Source organism: Vulpes vulpes, chromosome 9, assembly GCF_048418805.1.
Source record: "Vulpes vulpes isolate BD-2025 chromosome 9, VulVul3, whole genome shotgun sequence".
Taxonomy (NCBI): domain Eukaryota; kingdom Metazoa; phylum Chordata; class Mammalia; order Carnivora; family Canidae; genus Vulpes; species Vulpes vulpes.
Genome location: NC_132788.1, coordinates 44,446,291 through 44,468,520, shown reverse-complemented (window position 1 = coordinate 44,468,520; position 22,230 = coordinate 44,446,291). Strand labels below are relative to the sequence as shown.

At 39.2% G+C, this 22,230-nt stretch overlaps 1 protein-coding gene across 3 annotated transcripts in view; it reads right to left on the bottom strand.

The window, feature by feature from the left end:
• The window catches only part of FRY (FRY microtubule binding protein), a 428,782-nt gene that overhangs the window by 316,551 nt on the left and 90,001 nt on the right, over positions 1-22,230 (bottom strand). For 2 of the 3 annotated variants that reach the window (XM_025996751.2, XM_025996753.2), the window contains exon 1: positions 15,184-15,696. In XM_025996751.2, the coding sequence (XP_025852536.1) occupies positions 15,184-15,388 (205 nt within the window). In that variant the 5' untranslated portion in view covers positions 15,389-15,696. Of the gene's footprint in view, positions 1-15,183; positions 15,697-22,230 lie in introns of those variants that run through there. The other variant, XM_072719962.1, reaches the window with a different exon arrangement.

The following is a 22,230-nucleotide window of genomic DNA, read 5'->3' as shown; positions in this document are numbered from 1 at the left end:
GATAAGAACAGACACATACAGAATGGAATACTGTAATATACAAGGTGCAAAATCCAGGGGACAAGAGAGGAGGCAACTAAATGATCTGGGGGTCGGATTGTAAGGGACAGCTTGAGTGATAAGGTGACCTTTCAGCTCAGCCCTGAAATAGAACATGACAGAGAGAAGAGGAGGAGGGCTGTGTGTAGACCTGTACCAGTGAAAGGCCAACCGGGCCGAAGAGCAGCCAGTAGCCAGTGGGGCTGGAGCAGCATGTGGAAGGGCCGGGGGAGGCAGGAAGCCTTTCATCTGAGCAGAGGCTGGAGTAGGAGGGCTCCTGGGCCACGCTCCAGAGTGTATACTCGATCCTGAAAGCAGGTGGTTCACGAGAGATGGCCTATTTTATGGGTCCTAAAATAGTGGAGATTCTTAACAGTGGCTCCTATTTTTATCCCATTTTACAGGGAATGTTTTAGGGAACAGAGGTGGCTAAATTACTTACCTAAGTTCACATACTGCCAATGGAGGAGGGGAAAGTATGGCACAGTTCTGAGTGGGACATAAGCATTTTCCTGAGCACCTACTATGGGCAAAATCATTGGGTAAATGTTTCAGGGCAATAAAAAAATTGAAAATTTAGCTCTTCTATTCAAAGAGCTAAAAATAAAGGTAAAAAAATGACAGAAGCATGGAAAAAGACAGAAAATTCATTAGAATAATTAGATACATATATATTTCTTTACACAATAGAGTTGATATCTAAGAAGTGTGTACCACATTTTTTTGCAAAACAAATTATTTAAAATGCATTATAAGAGAATTTATTAATTCATAACACGATTTACATGACTCTCGGCTCAGTTTCTGATTTTTGTATTTGGATTGTCTTTTAGAAACAAAAGCAAAAATGAACTATTGGGACTTCATCAAGATAAGAAGCTTTTGCACAGCAAAGGATACAGTCAACAAAACTAAAAGACAACCTACAGAATGGGAGAAGATATTTGCAAATGACGTATCAGAAAAAGGGCTAGTTTCCAAGATCTATAAAGAACTTATTAAACTCAACACCAAAGAAACAAACAATCCAATCATGAAATGGGCAAAAGACATGAAGAGAAATCTCACAGAGGAAGACATAGACATGGCCAACAAGCACATGAGAAAATGCTCTGCATCACTTGCCATCAGGGAAATACAAATCAAAACCACAATGAGATATCACCTCACACCAGTGAGAATGGGGAACATTAACAAGGCAGGAAACAACAAATGTTGGAGAGGATGCGGAGAAAAGGGAACCCTCTTACACTGTTGGTGGGAATGTGAACTGGTGCAGCCACTCTGGAAAACTGTGTGGAGGTTCCTCAAAGAGTTAAAAATAGACCTGCCCTATGACCCAGCAATTGCACTGTTGGGGATTTACCCCAAAGATTCAGATGCAATGAAACGCCGGGACACCTGCACCCCAATGTTTATAGCAGCAATGTCCACAATAGCCAAACTGTGGAAGGAGCCTCGGTGTCCATCGAAAGATGAATGGATAAAGAAGATGTGGTCTATGTATACAATGGAATATTACTCAGCCATTAGAAATGACAAATACCCACCATTTGCTTCAACATGGATGGAACTGGAGGGTATTATGCTGAGTGAAATAAGTCAATCGGAGAAGGACAAACATTATATGTTCTCGTTCATTTGAGGAATATAAATAATAGTGAAAGGGAATATAAGAGAAGGGAGAAGAAATGTGTGGGAAATATCAGAAAGGGAGACAGAACATAAAGACTCCTAACTCTGGGAAACGAACTAGGGGAGGAGGGCGGGGGGTGGGGGTGAATGGGTGACAGGCACTGAGGGGGACACCTGACGGGATGATCACTGGGTGTTATTCTATATGTTGGTAAGTTGAACACCAATAAAAAATAAATTTATTATTAAAAAAATAAAATAAATTGTCTTTTAAAAGGGACACAGCTATAACGTAAACTGAGTTGAAAACAAAGGTACCCTTTGTGAATAATGCTGCCTAAGTGAATATGAACTTACTGCAAACTACTCTGGGTATTGAAAATATAAAATAGTGTCCTTTAAGATTGTCTTCTATAAAATGCCACTGGAAGATGGTCAGCAAAGTCCCCTGAGTTGTCCCAGAGCAAGCTTTGTCCTCTATGTGACTTAGCTACACATGGGTCACTGAGCCTGTTCAAGTGAATACAAACATGTTTCTGACAAGAGAAATCCTCTTCAGATAGGAAATATGAGTCTTATCCCCCGCTAATGAGTCTACCAAAGTTTTAACTGACAGAGCTTCTAACAAGAGTGATCTTTGGTTTATACCATAGGATAGGCTGAGCAATAGAATGATGGGGAGATGTTTAATCACAGTGGGGTCTTTCCAGGACTTTTTTTTTTTTTCAGAATAAAAGTTCTCTCTATAAAACTGCTATCTAGACTCCAACTGTCTCCTATAGAAAATGAATCTTATTAGACTACAGTTTTTCTCAAAGAATGAGCTGAAGGTCTATCAGAATCAATTCATGGCTATTAAAAGAAGTGTCCCTAAGCCAATCCCAAACTGATGAACCAGCATCTAAATTTAAATAAGATTTGTAGACCATTCTCATGTACTCCTGGGCAGACCACAGGCTTAAAGGAAATAGTTTCAAAAGACCCTTGGATTTTGATGAGTATCTTGATTGGTTTTGGATATGCAAAGATAGGCCTGAAGAAGAGTTTAGGAGTAAGAGCTGGAAAGATTAGAATTGCTCTGTTTAACAGAAAAAGAGAATAAAATTCTGGGGATATGGTGGTAGAAAGGAATTTGAAAGGATAAAGGGGAGAAAAAAAGGAGAAAAAAGCCATTAAGATGACTAGAGGTTGAAGAATACCAATAGAGTAGGAATTGAAAAAAAGTCTCATGTGACAGGGATGGCTGAAAAAGCTTTTTAAGATAAGGGGCAGGTGCATGGGTGGCTCAGTCAGTTAAGCATCTGCCTTTGGCTCAGATCATGATCTCAGGGTCCTGGGATTGAGTCCCACTTTGGGCTCCCTGCTCAGCGGGGAGTCTGCTTCTCCCTCTCCTCCTGTCCCTCCCCCCTGCTCATGTGCAAGTGCTTTCTCTCATTCTCTCTCTCTAAAATGAGCAAATAAAAAAATCTTAAAAATAACAGGAGCATCTAATATTAAATCAAAGTCATTTTTGCTGAATAAATAATCTAAATTCCATTATGTCTCAGTTTCCTCAGTGTCATAAAGGAATAGTAGCAAATCTCAGTTCATCAGGGCAATGGAAATTTAGGAGACCTTTCCCTTTCAAAAGGAACACACTCCTTGATCCTCTCTCCCAAAAAGGAAATGTTTATATAGGATCCAGGTTCCCCCTGCCCCAGGAGAATCACATTTCCTATGTGCTTCCTTGAACTAAAGTTACCTTAAACTGAAATTTCCTCACTCACTTGATTGTGTTTGTCAAAGAAAGAGACTTTTTTAACATCTGGAAGACAGAATAAAAGATAAAGCCTGCTGAGATCATGATGCCATGCACGAAATTAGAGTCACCCCCACCCCAGTTGAGTCTTACCAACTGAGAGCAACATGGACTTTTTAGAACTTCCAACCTTGCCTGTCCACCCACCCCAGAAGCCACCACAGTGTACAAAATGGTGGACATATGGAGTTGAATAAACAGGTTCGTGCATGATTTGCTCGCCTCCGGAAAGGAAAGTTGTGAGTGTCACTTTCTCCTCATTCTCTCTGTTCATAAAAAAATGACCCCAGAGGTTCTTCATCTAGGTTCCTGTGGTGATATCATGAAGATTAGACTGGGAAGCAAGAGACCCTCAATGTAAGCTGTCTGTGTAGGTCTGTTATTTCTTCATCTGTAAAATGAGTGCATTAAATTAGATTCTAAGATTTCTTTCAGGTCCAAAATTCCATGATTCTCTGATTTTTTTTTACTACCAAATGAGCTATTTTCTTGTCTAGATTCTTCAACAGCACAACCACCAAGTACTTTTGGTCTGAGCTCTGAGAAAATAGTAAATCCTCTGGACTCAAAGGTATCAGTAGGTTAATAATTAGGAGAGAATTAAACTTTTGAGGAAATATCATAGGTTTTTTTTCTTTTTAAGAATTTATTTACTTATTCATGAAAGACGCAGAGGAGAGAGAGAGAGCAGAGACACAGGCAGAGGGGGAAGCAGGCTCCATGCAGGGAGCCCAATGTGGGACTCGATCCCGGGACTCCAGGACCAAGCTCTGGGCCAATGGCAGGTGCCAAACCATTGAGCCACCCAGGGATTCCCTATCATAGGTTTTTAAGAGGTCCTATCACTGGTTAAAATAAGAATGATAACTAGCTCATTGATGCCTGGAGTTGGCAAGATGCAGGCTTGAGGAACTCCTCTGACTTAAAAAGGGGTGCACTTCTCCCTATTTTCCCAATAATGAAATAAAAATTTTTTAAAGTGAGATATGTTTCTCAATGAATTATATACCTTAAAAGTTGACTGGAGGAGTGTTGCAACTTTGAATGAGATTCATTGCCTTTCAAATTTTATAACTGTTTTTCTTTTTTTAAAGAGTGTGTACACACACAAGCTGGGGTGTGGGGTAGACAGGAGTGGGCAGAGGGAGAGGGAAAGAGATAATCTTAAGCTCCACACCCAGCGTGGAGCCTGACACAGGACTCCATCTCACCACCCTGAGATCATGACCTGAGCTGAAATCAAGAATTGGATGCCACCCAGGTGTCCAGAAATTTTATAACTTATTTTAATTCCTCAAATATGCAATAGCTTATTATGCCACATTTAAATAGATGTTGCACATCACTCATTCAGGAATGAGTATCATCTAGCAATATGGTACCTTAAGATGATAATTGTAGAGTATGAGAAATTAGGGGTTTATGGACCTTCTAGGTTAAGGGTAGAATTCCAGTAAGCTGATTAATCTGTACTTTGTGCACAACTTTTACATATTAATCTATTTTATAGTGTTTGTTCATCTTAAATGACCACACTCTAAAGAAGCAAAACCAAAACTATGCCACTCTACTATAGCTTCTAAAAGAATGTGGTGGATTTTTGAGTAGATTTTTCACCTATCCCTACACACTGTATTTTCTTTATTTATTGAAGTACACATAGTATTTTCAAATGTAATGAAAGCAGCATGCAATGCTGGACTTTATCTGAACATCAAAATTTCATATAGTAGTAATTTGTACCTCTGCTGCCCAAATACAATTAAGCTAGTTCCTAATATTGTTTTTGAAGCTATAATATACAGACTGAGGTAGGGAGCCTTTCAAGGAGGAGAGTAACAAAAAGGAGAAGGCAATCAACTCTTTGGAGGCTTCTTTCTCTCTCTTCCTCCTCCACCTTCTCCCCCTTCTGATCCCATAAATCCCGCAGAAGCAGTGGTTGGGTCATTGGCTTATAATCTTTGTAGTTGTTTTGGGGAAAGGACTAAACAGTAAACTTCCATTCTCCCTAGCTCAGCTCACCTAATTCAATCCTGTGTTAACTCATCACTATTTTCAGTGTTTAGAAACTTAAAAAAAAACCTTCTAAAGAGGGAACCATTACTTACCAAATAAACAATGATGACACTCCTGCTACTCTCCCTTTTAACCATCTAGCTAACATTTAGGGAGCTTCCCTACAACCCAAAGGCAACACCAAACCCACTTTTATACCTGTAAGTCATCTTGCCCTGTCCATAGCAGTTAAAGTTTCAAAATAAAAACCACTTCACCTACTCCCAGCTGTGGGAGGTGACTGTATACATGGTTGTCACATTATTTTCTTTTTGCCTTTTTATTTTTCTTTGTAAGTGCCCTCTCCTGAACATGTTAGACAAATTCCTGGTGGATTTCTTTTATATCCCCTACACCCGCTACCATCACCCTCTTGATATAGATTTTGTGTTTTTCATTTTGCACTGTCTATGAAGAATTTCATCCCAGACCACTTCCTTTCTTCCTGCCCATCCATGTTTGTGTGTGTGTGGGGGGGTGTTTGGTGTAAGAATCGGAAGCTGATTTATTGTCAATAAAATGGCTTCTATCATTATAGATATTAGGTAAGCTTGGTTAAGCATACAGATTTTAGTCTTCTATTTTTGGTTAAAGAAGGACTGACTGAACAGTATGGGTATATCTGAAACAAAAAAAGCCCTAATTTAGCAGAAATTAAGACAAAATGCAAGACCATAACTTTGGGATGTTTACAATTTTCCAAAAATGCATTGCCTCCTATTTAACTACTTATGTAGTAGTGTGTGACATCGTTGTTAAAAATAATTATATTTGGCAATATTTTTTGAGAAGATGCATGTGACTCCATAATGAAAGAAAATAAGTACAGTAGGTGTACCATCAACTGGGGATTATGGCTTCAATATATGAATTTGGGGATGGGCACAAACTTTCAGTCCACAACACACTGTTATCACTTTTAATAAATGGTCAGGAGGTGGCAGAAAGAGTCCTACTGTTTTATCTTATGGTTCTGAGCAGGGGTTAGGACCTGGAGATGGGTACTCTGGACTACTGCACTCTGCCCTAAATTGATGTTGATATTCCCTTAGTTATATAGGAGTCAGAATATATCTCAAAGGACTGGACCTCTTGCTGAGTTGAGCCCCAGGGACAGACATTCACCTTAGGAAAATTTCCCACCCTGATTTTTAGAGGGCTCAGAAAAGAGGCACAAATTACAAAAAGGAACAAAGCCCAAGCAAAGAAACTCTAAGGAGGAGGAGGAAGAGGAGAAGAAGAATTAAGGTGCCCCTGGGACTTTCCTGTAGGGAGATGCTTCATCATCAATTAGGGCTTCTGTGCCAGATGACATGGTGTCAGTATGGCCATCAGCTGGTGCAACAGAGAGGCTCAATATTGGTTGCCAGAGAAGCTTCAGTGCCCAAATTAATGCACTCCACTTAAGTTGGAGAACAAATTACTGTATATCAATGTCTTAACCATCATCCATTCCTGGGACAGTGTTTTGCACCTCATATATATTCACTTAGCAAGAGAGTTTAGATTTTTGTTGAACAGATGTTGTAGTCTTTCTCATGTATATCTTCCAGTTACCCTTGGTACCTATTTCAGTATTTAAAACTAAGGAATGTTTCTTGAAATGGTATCTCTCTTGCCCATAATCACCCTAAAATATGCCATCTAGCATTAACTATCCATTAAGCTAACTTTAGTCTTCTCAAGTGTCAGGGTCAGAGGAGAGAAGTGTGGTATTTGATAGCAGAGAAGCATCATCAGTGAGTCTGATCTAATGACCATCCTCATGGCTCTGGGCTCTGGATGCTGGGATGTTCAGAGGTTCATTTAGATGTACCTCTCATGTTTCCAGGATATCTGGAGGTACATCAACTCCTCAGCACAGAAAAACTTAAACTCATAACCCACTTGGGATGGAAAGGTTTTAAAACTGTGACTGAAAAATACCCTGACCGTCTTGAATGAGAGTTTGTACATGCATCCCAGAAGAAAATAACTACCTGTTTTATCTCATTTTGTTACCCTCTTCTCCCAAGTTTATATCTTTCTAGATCTTGAAATAAACTTGGAGGTCTTAACTAAACTTTGAAGGGAAAAGATCTTTTAGATAGTTAGATAGTCCTAAAGTATTTGGAGCAAAAGAACGGGGGGTATGGTGGTTTCGCATGTAACTGACTACCTGCAAGACCATTTCCATTCTAAATCATTGTTGAAAGTACATTATTTATGCAGACAGATAAAAATGCTTAAAAATAACCACTGAAGTATATTGAGTAAACAGCAAATTATATAAAAATATGTAATCTTTTAATTAGTCTTAATGTGAATACATATTTATAGCATTATTTAAAGATAGGGAAAAGTGTATGGGCTCTTAAATCTGTAGTCACACATTTGCTGTAGATCAACAAATGGAGAGGAATTGCTTTTAGAATAGAAATATTGGGACACCTGGATGGCTCAGTGGTTGAGCATCTGCCTTTGGCTCAGGGCGTGATCCCAGAGTCCCAGGATCTAGTCCCATATCAGGCTCCTTGCATTGAGACTGCTTTTCCTCCCTCTGCCTATGTCTCTGCCTCTCTCTCTGTCTCTCAGGAATAAATAAATAAAATCTTAAGAAAAAAAAAGATAGAATAGAAATGTTTAAGCCACTTTTCCATATATTTATATAGTAAGTTCTGAATTCAGAAACCTGTTTTTTTTTTAAATTCTTTTTTATGACAGGGAGAAAAGCCTGAAGTGGAGGTATAAATCTAATGCCTTCTGCTTATGCTGAGCTTACTATCGGTCCCTGCATAAAGGTGAAACATATTTCCCCTTGCTTATTAATCATATATACAAACATTACAGCCTCAGCATTTTTGTTTTCCTTAAAAGTAACTACTTTGCCACTAATAATCTCATTAGAGCTTTTTGTTTGTTTCTTTTTAGAAAACAAAACAAGAACAAAACTTCATCCCTTTGAATAAACTTATCAAATAAATAAATTTGATTATTTAAGTAAACAGACTGTTTCTGTTGCATCAGTAGATTTTAATAAGAAATTCCATAAATATTGTTAAATACTTTAAGTCAAAACATTAAACGCTAACATTCAAAAGATTTTGAAGTCTAAACACTAATATTTAAAAAGATTAATTTCAAGTCGTGAATTCATTTACAATCTCACATGGAATTTCAATTTTTTAAAATCACAAGTGCAAACCAATTATCTTCTTATTCCAAGTTTTAGTTAAAAAAAAAAAAACTTAGGGTCTGAGTTTCCAAAAGCAAGGCCTTACACAGGCAAAATTAGGAAAACATATTAAAGACCACAAAGCTACACATAAGTGTATAAAACACAGACATTGATGTTTCTAATATCAAACAATTTTCAGAAGCTTTACAGGACAGAACTCTCAAGTTTAATGATTCATGGTGAGAAAATCCATGGATACTAAATCACAAAGAAGAGTTCCCATATCCTGCTCTTTTAATGAGAAATTTAAAATTAATAGTTCTACTACTAGTATAGACCTATTTAGGATTTACTTTAGCAGAGGGTCTGATTAACAACAACTTTGAAGAACTTGCCAACCACGAAGATTTGCAAAAGTGGGGGATGCCTGGGTGGCTCAGTGGTTGAACATCTGCCTTCAGCTCAGGGCATGAACCTGGAGTCCCGGGATGGAGTCCCACATCGGGCTCCCTGCATGGAGCCTGCTTTTCCTCTCTCTTCCTGTGTTTCTGCATCTGTCTCTCTGTGTCTCTCATGAATAAATAAATAAAATCTTAAAGAAAAATAAGATTTGCAAAAGTGTTACAATCGTACCTATTATTCACCTAGTAATAGGAAAAACACTAATTATGAAAAACAAAACCTTTACTACCACTAAAGAATAAGAGCCCACCAGCAATTGCAGTTGAATATCATTTTATAGTAATGCATTATCTCATTGGAGTTTCACGCAAGCTGTGAAACTGGTGTTTTCATTCTCATTTCAGAGAAGGATATAGGTTCTGAGAGATCAAGTGACTAGTCATTTAGTAAGAGGGAGAATCAGGACTTGAACCCAGCAGTGAGGCAGATATTTACTATGTGAAATTCTTTGGCTAACATAGAAGTTCAAACTCTTGCTTTGGCCCCTGAAAACAACCAGCTCTGGAAGGAGCTGCTGGAGGAAGTTACAGGACCAGATGAGAAGGGGTGTGGCTTACAGAGTGGTCGTGACACATTTTATTCTCGCTTGTCTTTCACAGCCGGCTATTTCACCACCTCTTATGCACTTACCATATGCAAAGCCTGCTGGTGGGTGTTGTGGGGAATACCAGAGTGTATTAATATAGCTCCCATCATTACCAAGTGGAGCCGCTGAACCTATTCGCAGCGGATGACAATGGCACATGATCCCAGGATGCAATTTTTTATAGCAAATATCTAAGGAGGCCCCTCCCCTGAAGGCCCTGCTGAAATGTCACCAAATGCACTATTCAGCAGGGTTTTAGAGTGATAGACCTCTAACAGAGAACACAATACTTGAGGAGGCATGCTTTTTTGTTGTTGTTAAAGATTTTATTCATTTGAGAGAGTGAGAGAGAGAGCATGAGCAGGCGGGAGGGCCAGAGGGAGAGAGAAGCAAACTCCCTGCTGAGCAGGGAGCTGGATATGGGCTCTATCCCAGGACCCCAGGATCATGACCTAAGCCAAAGGCAGATGCTTAACCAACTGAGCCACCCAGGTGCCCGAGGAAGCATGCTTAATTACAGGGTCTTTTGCTAGGCCTGTGACAAGTAGGGAACCTGAATCAAACTATCCATCCTCACAGTCTCCTTCTGGCCACCCTAAGTGAAGCTGGAGCACATCTAGGTGCCATTGTTCTAATGGCTAACCTGTGTTTCCAGTAGAAACCTATGCACAGCAAGCAGTTTTACTTTAGAAATGTTCAAAATCTACTTAGTTATAAAATGAATATGATTTTGGAGGAGTTGTTTTTTTTTGTTTGTTTGTTTGTTTTTGTTTTTGTAGATTGTGGATATTTGAAGGAAACATGCCTTTGCAGTGGAGTAGAGCTAAAAACGAGAATCCAGATGAGCTGGTGTATCTGCCTTGTGAGTGCTGGCCAGAGTTCCCTACTCCTCTGGCAGAGAGCAGTCTTCAGCACACTTGTCCTCTAAGCAACAAGGAAGTACGTTGAGCTGCCTGTTTCCTCTAAGCAGATGAGTGCTTGCTTTTCAGAACAGATGATTGTAAAAATCAGTAAGATATTTTAAGAACTAGCTGATTATATGGACCAACTTGTTTGCTTAAGAGTGCTGAATGAACAGCCCATTACACCTGGCACCTGAGCTGCACTGGCTTCCAGGAGCAGGCTCAGATGCTCATTTTAATCTGACATGCTTATAGGTATAATATATATTAGGACCACTTTTCTCTCTTCCCTTTCTTTCACTGTGCTATGGAGCTGCTGGAGTTTTTTTAGGAGGAGGGGGAGCCCAGGCTGGGGCTTGTTAGAGACATTCACTCCTGACACTGGGCCTGGTGAGAACCCGGTGAAACTGCAGAACTTCAGCTCTAGCTAGCATTCTATTGTTGAGGCTTCTTTAAGGGAAGAAAAGTGGTTAGTATTGAATGTTTTTGTGTAAATATGATCTTAAAATATATTGGCTTTCCTTTTAAAGATTCAGTGCTCTGAGTCTCTTTATTCTAGAGTCACTTAACTGAGTGGTGTGATGTGCAAGGCACCCAGCTGGGAAAATTCTTTCACATCTGCCTAGACCAGAAACCAGGATTTTCTGCTCTCTCCTCAAGATCTAGAATAGTTCCTTTGTAGAATCCTAATACATGTTTCACTGAATGAATTACACACTGAGACAAGGGATAGCTGCAGTTTTCCCTCACCAGGAGTTCTTAAAATGATGAAAGTCAGTATATAGAACATCCCCTGGGATAGTTTCTATCTGCCAACTAGTGCTTTCCTGGAGCTAGACTTAGGCCCTACAGGACAGACCCTGTTTCATAGCGAAGTAGTTAATTAACCACCAGATGTTGACTGACCACCTATTATGTGCAATTCCCTCTCCTGGACAAGTGGATCATGCAAGGGCATAGAAGACACAGTCTCTATTTTATTTTTCTTTTTCAAATATTTAATTTATTTACTCATGAGAGACACAGAGGCAGAGACACAGACAGAGGGAGAAGCAGGCTCCCTGCAGGTAGCCTGATGCGGGACTCAATCCCAGGACCCCAAAGGCAGACATTCAACCACTGAGCCACCCAGGTGCCCCCAGTCCCTATTTTCAGAGTTTTTATACAAACAAAAATTTAACAGCTGCCACTAAGTGACAAAGTGACCACTGAATCCATTCACAACCTAAGACAACTGAACACAGTGCCAGGAAAAACTCATTTTTTTTCTGCATTATGCAGTACTGAGGGCAAGGAAATGGTAAGCATAAAGGAGAAATCAAAGAGGTCAGAGGAAGAAAAGCAGGTGATTGCAGAAGATAGAAGATTTTAACTGGGCCTTGAAGCCCAGGTGGAGAATGAAACAAAGGGCATAATAGGAATAGGAAGTAAGACTGTGTGAGTGGGAAGTGGGGGTGGGGGGTAAGGAAGAATGGCATGAAGAGAGTCTGGAAGAAGACAGAGAAAGCCAGGTATGCCAAGAGCTAATTCAGTTCAGTGCATTTTGAGTCAACTGAATCAATATTTATTGAGCACATAGTATGTGCCAGGCATTGTGATAGGTACTAGGATACAATGGTGATTGAGACTGATATGACCCATGGCTCACTGGCTAGTAGAAGATACAGACAAGTAAACAGACAATTACAATACAATGTGATAAGTGCTGTGCTAGGTAAAAGTCCAGGTGTTATGAGAAGGAGAAGGACACAGAGTGGACCAACCAGATGGAGAGCAAGAAAACTTCCTAGAAGGCATGTTAAACTGACACCTAAAGCCAGGGTGGGAATTAGGTGAAACTATGCAGATAGGGTATTCTAGAAGAGGAAACATGATGGGCCACAGGGGTCGGAAATTGGCTGTGTTGGTTGAAATACAAAGGGAAGGTGTGCCAAGAGAGAGAGTGAGGAGATAAGCTGTGGCCAGATTATGCAGTCTCTTATACTTCATATTAAGGACTTTGGACTTTATCCTAAGAATAGTGATAACCACTGAAGAATTCTAATGAAGGGAATGAAACAACCAGACTTGCATCTTGGGTGGATGACTCTCTGCAGTGTGAGAGGGCCCTTAGAGGAGAAGTGGGCCACAGAAGGGTAATATATAGTTAGATTCTTGACAGTCAATCCCTAACACAGTGTAAGAACTAAAAAAATATTTCATGAATGAATGGATGAATTGATCAACCAATCAGTCAACCATTTGTAGCACAGGGCTGAACATATGGGACTAGAAATGGAGGGTATATACATCTGTGCATTCATAAGGGTCAGAGTAAATGCATAGTGGAATGCTGACATGTATTCTAGTCTTGAATCTCATCAGACAAATGGCAACAACAGTTGACAACAGAGTGCAGTGTAATTGGGCAGAAACAGCTTCAACACTGGAGTCAAAATACCCAGATCTGAGGCCTGGTTTTGCCAGTGGTTAATTCTGAGATGCATCTTAGTTTCTCTGACTCTCAGATCCCAACATACATCATATCTGCTCGTTATGGCTGCACAGCAGTAGAAGATGGCAGTAGTTATCACAATCCTTATACGTTTCTGTTTTCAAGAGATGCTTAGGAGTTTGGTGGGAGGTACAGTTATCCACTGCAAAAAGAAGTTAGTACAGCCTGTATGACAGTGGAGTCATGGTTTGATTAAAGAGGAATTTAGAAATCAAGTAGCCAATATTGTCCAAAATTTGGCCTAGGTAGCTCTTTCATCTGTCAGTTGTAAGGATGAGAAGCCCATCTCCTGCCACGGTCCCCAAGGAGGGAAATGGAGGCAGAAACTAAGAACTGACCTGAAGGCCACGGGGTCAGTGGGGTGGCTCAGAGAACAGACAGCCACTGGGGACACAGACTAGACTAGAACTCAGCTCCCTTATGTGTAGTGCCCTTTTCAGAACGCTACTCTGTTGTGAATCATGACAATTCGAGATCTCAGAAAGGATAACTTGTGTGAGGTCCAAGGTAAGAGGTCTTACCACAGTTGCAGCTATAACTGACAGCCCAGAATGAGATGACCTTACAGAAAGAGAAGACACATGGGAATCATTGCAAAAGGAGGTGAGGTGCCCTGGGAAAGAAGGAGAAGCCTTCAAGAAGTATGGGGCTGGGCTAGTGGTAATAGAGGAAGGCAGTGTGCATCATAACGTAAATGGATGTGGGTGATGTTAAATCAAAGAATAAAGGAAGAGAGAAAAAAAGCTGAAGGTGAAGAAAAGCTCTGGGAGAATGTTCCTGAAGAAGTGCTAGCAAACCAACTCAACACAAAGTGCTCTCTGCCATGCTGCTTCAGGATAATAAGGCCTGCCTGGGTTCTTTGTTGCCTTCAGATCAAAGAGAACAGGCAGAAAGTAGCTGTTTTTCTAGACACATCAGACACTTCAGTGCTCCTCCTTACAGCATCTTTCACACTGTCCCTTCCTTTGCACTACAACACACTCACAAACTTGCACCTCTGACCCATTCTAGTCTGGGCTTCTCTTTTTTCCTGCAGCAGAGAAAAAAGATGAAGAGCCCCATCGCTGAACCAAGAAGAAATTCATGAAAACAAGAGCTTCCTTAGGAAATGTAATTTTCAACTTGTGGCCTTGAGTCCCCATACTAAATCATCTCCTAGCTATTTCTTCAAGCAGGATCATGACTCAGCTGATCGGCAAGTCAAATCCATTTTTATGAAGTAAAACCTGATTGAATTATTTTTTTCATTTTCTATCATCAGAGGGTTGGTCCTTGGCAGTTGGGTCTAATCTATCCTCCGTAAAGACTCCAACAAATCAATCACAACAAAAAGGCCACTACTGGTTTCTCCAGGAAAGTCCAATGCAAATAGGACTGAAATCCAGTCGACTACATGATTCTCAGGGATCACTCTCCAGTGATACCTCAGTCAGGGGTCACTGTGATAGGCATCTCATCTGGTCTACACATCTGTAATATCCAGGCATGGACACCTGAAGCAGACATCAGAGTCCCTTAATCAAGCCTGAAATCCATGGGTCTTCTGTGCAGTACTACAGTTCACCATCCACATTGTTTAATTGAGCCCTTTACTACAAATGGTTTTAGGCTCTGATGCAAGACAGGAATTTGAAGCATGCATTTGAGTATTTAATGGTGTTAATTTCTGGTGCACACAAACATCAGCCTCACTCAACAATCCAATAATCTTGCAAAATAAAGAAAATACGCCAGAGAATGAAATGCAGCATGGAATTCTTCCAGATTGCAAGCAAAGCAGTTCCTTGATCCGGCCGCAACTGACAAGTAATAAAATAGCTGCCAACCTACAGATCCTTGAAGATGTTACAATAAACAAAGGAAAGAAAAGGAAGAAGATGAGGGTGCTTTCAGATTGAAGAAATCACTTTTATTTTTTACATTCAAACATATTTATCTGGCTACTTTAAGATCTCAAATGTCCCAAGTTAATTTTAAATATAACACAGCTGATCATAACAAATGAAATACAGTCCTTTTTTTCTACTGGCAGGCATAAACTTCAACAATTCCTACCTGGAAATATGGACGGTCTCTTTTTCGGGCGCCTCAGGTGAATAGGTTCCAAATTTTTCAAGTTTCTTTGAAGTCTTCCTCTAATGTCATTTCCTATGAGTAGTTCAGGTGGCAGACTACTCCGTCTTGATGATTTATAATCATTTTGAGACGAATTTAGTTTGTTCTTCGTTCTGGAATATAAATTGCTGTCATCAACTGCCATCGTAGGAGATACATTCGAGACTCTTAACAAAAATCCAAAAAGCCAAACCCCAAGCCTGCAGCAGTCCCTGCCGCCTCAGCCCCAGATTCAGATGTTCTCTTGTTTTACCCTGCACTTGTTTGGGAAGCTTAGCAAGTTGAAGGCGTGGATGTGAACAGGTGTAGAATTACTAAGTAGCCCCTCCTTTCAACAGTTAATAGCACAGGGGAGGAGAGATCCAAAAAATCATTAGGTGCAGAAGAGCGGGGAATTTGAGCAGACGTCGGCACACCAGTGCATGCTCCTGTAGATAGATGGTCATAAAAAGTGGTGTGAAGGTGGCTGTGTGGAATTTCTGTTGGTGCAATGCCATAAAGTAAACATGACTTATTACTTAAAAATAACTACCCATGCAGATCACAAGTCTTATTTTTCTTACTGCTTCTCAAACTCTTACAGATTTTTTTTTTTTTTTTAAGTTTTGGGAAAACATTTTTACATTCTCTCGTACCCTTTTGTTTCGAAACACATACACAGAACAAACATCCGTCTTTATGAAATTCCTTGTTTGGCAGGCGGCCAAGTGGAAGTTGGCTGCAACAAGGAGATGAGAGATGGTTGGTGATGATCAGGAAGGAACCCGCTGTGGGTGTGTATGGAGCAGAGCAGCAGTGCCGGGAACCCAGCACTGCTCCCCGACCCGCCCTTCCATCCTGTGCTCTACCTGGCAGATGGCTTCTTTAAAAGTTCTGCAGTCTGGCTGCAAAGTCAGAGGTCTAGCAAACAAACTATGACTGTAGAAGTGATGACGGCCTCCACTCATCAAATAAAAAGTAAATGTTATCCTTGCATGTCTCTGCCTTGCTTTCAACTAAAGTGGTCAGCTGGTTTGGTGGTCTGAGAAAAACCAGCATTTGCTAGATTCCAGCTTGACCTCTTACATATTTTCTTTCTATCTCTTCTGGAATTTGCTTTTTTGCGACCTTTGTTCCCTTCCCCCTTGCTCCATTTATGTGGAAATGTGCTGCACTCTTTTCTTTAATTGACTGTGGAGAAATCATAACTTTCTGATTTATCCTTTCCAGCCATGCTCCAGGGCTGTGTCCTCTATGTCGTCTATCTCCCCTGTCGTCCCTCACTACCCCCTCCCACATACACATCTCTCTTCTGTTCTGTCTGGCTGCATGGGGGTCAAAAGATAAAGAAGATAAGATCTTCCTTTTCACTTCCCAGGGCTAGGAATCAGTAGATTCATAACATTATAGAGGATTTCAGGGTTGTTTTTTCTTTGGTTTCCTAGATGCCAAGTAGGTTTTACTATTTGTTAGAATTCGGATTTTGGGTGTCTTTACCTAGTTAAGGATACACCTCCATACTAAGAGAAGTTTCTCTCTCTACTTATGCCCTTTTGACAACAGGTCTTCAAACCACAACAGACTTTCTGAAGAGAAAAGCATTTTTTTTTTAAACAGTGATGTCCAGACCAGGGGTGCCATTATAATCCAGCAATTATACATATAATTATAACCTGGCAATTGTATTTACATATTAGATTATCAGGTTATTTTACTAATTCTCAGAAACACCTATACTACTTGCCTCACAGTACTTAGAACTACTTTATCAGGCTGAAATGTATCATTAACTTCAAAACAATGAGTGGTTTGTACAAAACTATGTTTAAAAGCCCATGAGACTGCTTGAATCTCCCTCAGCTTAATGGAACTACACTTTTTTTTTTCCCCTAGGGAAGAAGTAAAAGGTATTTTTAAACTTTGAGATAATGATTTAATAAAAAAAAAAAAACAAACAAAACAAAAACAAAACAAAACAAAAAAACCATTTTCCAAAGCCTCAAGACCAGCATTTCAGTTTCAAATACACAGCAAGGTAGAGTCTCAGGGCACAAATATTGGATAGTAACAGGGAGAAATACAGCAATAGACAAGCAGCAGTTTGAGCTCTTTAGCGACTATTCTTTCCTAACTTCCTGCTATTAAAATTTTTAGCTCTTCAGTGACTACTCTTTCCTAATTTGTGGTATTATCATGAGCCTAACGAAGAGTGCATGTGATGTGAAATGGAGTCTCTGAGAAAGGGTGTTATTGCACACAGCGCGCAACAGGTACAGCTGCATGGTGTGCACATATAATTTTGCCTTTGTCTTTAAGGGGCTGGCTGGAAGCATAGAGTTAAGTACAGACGCATCTGAAATGCAGTATAATAATAGCTGTCATTTATTGCATGCTAGTACCAGCGAGGTTCTTTGCTTAAGCCTTCGATATACATTATCTCATTGATTTTTCTTGATCACCCTGTGATGAGTGAACTGAGGCACTGAATCAAATGTCTAGGAATTGGGGAAGCTAAGACTTCATTAAGCATAGGTTTTATCTGACTCCAATGCTTCTGTTCGAGTCCGTGCTTTACATTGCAAAATCATGCGGCTTTATTAAATGTTATCTGAAATCTAAAAGGAATTGGAAAGTCTTTTCTCTATCTTCCTAAAATAATTCTTGGTTTTAAGCAGATTCCTTTTGCATCAACTATATGACTGAGGAGTGGTCCAATTGGCCTACCCTGGCTTAGCCCTCATAATTGGCTGTCAGTAGGTCTGTAAGGTTTATGAGATAAAAAGTCAGAAGGAGCAGAAGAATTCTGAGTTTTGCTTTAATAATAAAGTACGCATATTCCGGCTTTTCAAATTATAATGCACTTAATTAAAGTATTGTATTTTCCTGAGATTTAAGTTATAATTAGGGAAAAAACCCCTACCTTATGATAGAGGTATCCCTAATCCCCTGATTCTCTAAAAATTAAATGATATAAGAGGGGGCTGGAGAGTTCCTGACATGTTCATAATTAATCCCTTTCCTGCCCAACTCGTTCTCCCTTTATGGGGAATATAAACAGATATGATTCTAGTTCCTTCAGTATATTTCCTTCAAGAGAAAAGTGAGAACAACTTGAATCTGCTATTATTAAAATTTTAGGGCAGTGAAAACAAAGGACAATATTTATTTAAAAGTAGTATTAAATCTGTGAACATGAAAAAAGTAAACTTTCTTTTCAAAATATTTAAATTGGCTGCCAACATGCATATAATCAACCACAGAAAATGTAGCTTGGTTAGGTCTACATGAGAACATTCAGAGATTGTAATGTTAAGTCCACCCCTCCTCTCGCTTTATAGGAATAGTCAAAGGTGGAATTTCTTTTCTTTTTTCTTCTTTTTTTTAAGGCAGCCAAAAAAATGATGATATTGGGCACTGGGATGAGACGAATCTCAAAATTTATAGCATAATTAAGTAATTTAAAATATATAATATATATTCTCTATTCCTACACTTTGTAATAACATTGTTTTAAAGGTCTCCATTCTCTGGAAAAATCCAGTATATTAATCTTTTTTTAATTATTCTAGTGTCTTATCCTTCCAGAAGTTGTATCTTTTATATTAAATGATGTTTCCATCTCATGAACCTTTTATTCTTTCTGGTAAGGTATTATCTTCCTTGTCTTAGAATGTTCAAATATTCCATTGAAAGACATTTCCTCACTTTGCAGGCATGATTTCCTTGGGAAGTTTGGTAGGTTTTAAATAGTGTTACTGAATTATTTTGCTTTCTTGTGAAGAAGCCGCAGGTTTAGAATTGTGTAATCTTACAACTAACCATCTTTCTCATCATTATCTTCCAAAGAAATGACCCATCAGGAAGATTTTAGGCCTGTTAGGATTCACCAAATCAGTTTCCAAATCTTGATCTGACTCTGCTGTACTGAATATTCTACAAATTTTTCTTATTTTTGAACTTTCATTCAGTTTTTAAACTGAGAGGGCCCATTATCCAGGGGGTTTGCCACCAGTAAAAAATAATTGTACAGCACATAAGAATGATGCATATCACCAAGTCAAGCAACTTCACTGCATCTCTCCAAGAAGTCACTGGCCACCTCTTTTGTCAACACATCTTTGTGTGGTGTTCATAACAATACCTGAAGTATTATCTAAGGTGTGATTATGCCTGAAGAAATCTTTTCTCAGTTCCTAAAAAATGCTGTGAAGATATTCAATACTTATTTCATTGGTTCTTGATAACACTTAAAACTAATGACCAGCCTTTCCCTCTTAAAATTTCTTGCTCCTTTTGGGTGGTTCAATTAGTTGCGCATCTGACTCTTGATTTCAATTCAGGTCATGATCTCAGGGTCATGGGATCCAGCCCTGTTTCGGGCTCTGCTTTAGGTATGGAGCCTTCTTGAGATACTCTCTCTCCCTCTCTCCCTTTCTTTCCCCCCTTCTCTCCCTCTCTCTAAAAAATAAAATAAGATAAGATAGATAAGATAAGATAAGATAAGATAAGATAAGATAAAATAAAATAAAATAAAATAAAATAAAATAAAATAAAATAAAACTGCTCCCTTGGCTTCCACTGCATTATCTCCTATGTCTCAGATCCTTTCTGCTCCGATTCTTCAGGGATTTCTTAAAAGTCTATTTTCTTCCCTTCTTCTCTCAATCCTTCTCTTTGGCAAGCCCATTTAATGAGCATCTATTATGTGTCTGGCACTATGCCAAGTCCAATGGCTGCTCTCAAAAATTTCTCAATCTAGGAAGGAAGCAAAACTATAACAAAACAGTTATTTCAGTACAGAGTGACTACTCTGTGCATAGGTGACATTAAAAAAACTACTCTGTCAACTCTTCCCAATGGAGAGGGAGATGGGAAAGGAAGGGTTTTCAGAGGAGGAGCGAGGTCACAAAGCAGATGGGGGAAACCTGTACAAAGGCACTAAGATGTGCCATAACCAAATTTCCATAAAACAGCAAATACAGCAGTCCCTTACTCACACCAGTGCATTACACATACAAAAGCACAGACATTAGAAAAACAAGATAAGGCAATGCTAGACAATAGGAGACTGAAGGAAAACCCAAAAGTTAGCATTATTATGCATTATTTATTTATTTTTTTTATTATACATTTTTTAAACACCATTACCAATTAGACATATGGAAGACACCTACTTTAACAAAACCTGTATTGAAAAACTGGTCCAACCTTTTCAAACAATTTAGTAATTCCTAACAAAATGTGAAAAGACATTTGAAAAAAAAAAAAAACTGGCTCCAGTAAGTAGTCCTTCTCCTTAATCATCTTTTTGTACTCCAGAATCTGTGATACAGGGATTTGCTGAAGCAGACTCATACACAAGTTTTTAATGTCATGCAGACTGAATCTTTTTAAATAAGCTCTAGAATCAGTTCTTACTGGGTTGAAATCCAGCTTCATTTATACTTGCATTCTTCCTTGTTCCATTTTGCAAGTCTCAGCAAAATGCCAGTGTAACTGCCTGGCTTTTTCTCAAATTAAGGTAAGGCTTAAGGACACATTATTCTGGGCTTGTTGTGGAGCTCTTTGGTGAGAAGGCACCACATAAACAAATCTCCCTCTCTATACTACTTCCAGACACATCCACATGGTCCATGAGAGGAAGGATGGATGGTCCTTATTCTTATTCTTCTGTTTAAGGGATTTAACTGCAATTTGTATTCATAAAAGAATAAAGCTTTTGAACACTCTTGTCCAAATACTAGGTAGTTTAATCTTAGAAATGTGGTTGCTAAAACAAAGTTGGCAAGTGACTGTTGTAATTGAGATGGCAGGAGGATTAGTGGCGCCCCCATTCTCACCTCTGAAGGCAACTTTCATCTCTGTACCATGATGTCTAAACCCACAACCATCCCAAACTTCGGCATAGTGTTCTAGATCTGTATATTCAACTGCATGCCAAACATTTCTTGGCGGGAACTCAACATGTACAAAACTGCCCCCCCTCCAGCCTGTAGCTCCTGAGTTTCTGATCTTACTAAAGTGGCATCATCATTTACCCAGGGACTCAAGCTATAAACCCTGGAATTACTCTGCCCATATGATGTCATGTTATCTCTTAAACATCTTTTCATCTGTGTTCTCTTCTGTACTTCTGCTGTCACTACCCAATGGTAGGATTCATTATCTTTTTTCCTGAGCCATTGCTTCAGAATCCCAACCAGCTTGGCCACTTCTAATCTTAGTTCCTTAAGCACTCCACCTTTGATAAAGTCTTTTGACCTTTTATAGCTTGGCAAGCTACTTCTGGGTAGCCCATTTCCCTCTTAAAAATGCCACTAAGAATTGGACAGAAAACCTCTGATGTGCTGACCAGTCTGGTGAATCATAAGACTAATTCTAACGTTGATCCAAACACCATGCATCTTGTAAAGCAACACAGGGTTATTTTAGCTTTTATAGCAGCCATATTTCCTTACTCTCTAATGGTCTGACCAACCCAAATGCCCATATTTCAACACATGCCATGCTATAAAAGAGATCTCACCAATTCTGGACCTAGTCTACTGACTTGCTGAAATGCATCATAGGTCTTTTATGTTGCCTCCATGAGATCTCCTTTGCTGGTTTTGGTTCTTAGATCCAGCCTTTCTTTCTGCCACATGTTTAGAGTTTGGTATTCAAAAATTTCTTTTAACTTTTTTCTTATTCAAATAAGATTCCTTGACCTAAACATCTAAATTTGTAAATTTTGGTTTCAGACAAACAAATCATTGTTCACCAGGACTAAGCTATTTAATGTCCTGCCTGATATCTTGGTTACCTGATCTAAAGAAAGTAATTTTTGCTTATTTCAGTATTGCCTTGTATGCATTAACTAATGATTCATATCCTTAGGTGAAAGATGTTTTATGCAAAATAGATAATAAATAACAGCAAGTCGAAGAATTACATGTATTCACATAAATACCATTACTATTCTAGAAAATGAAATGGTATCATCATTATAATACCACTTTTATAATATTC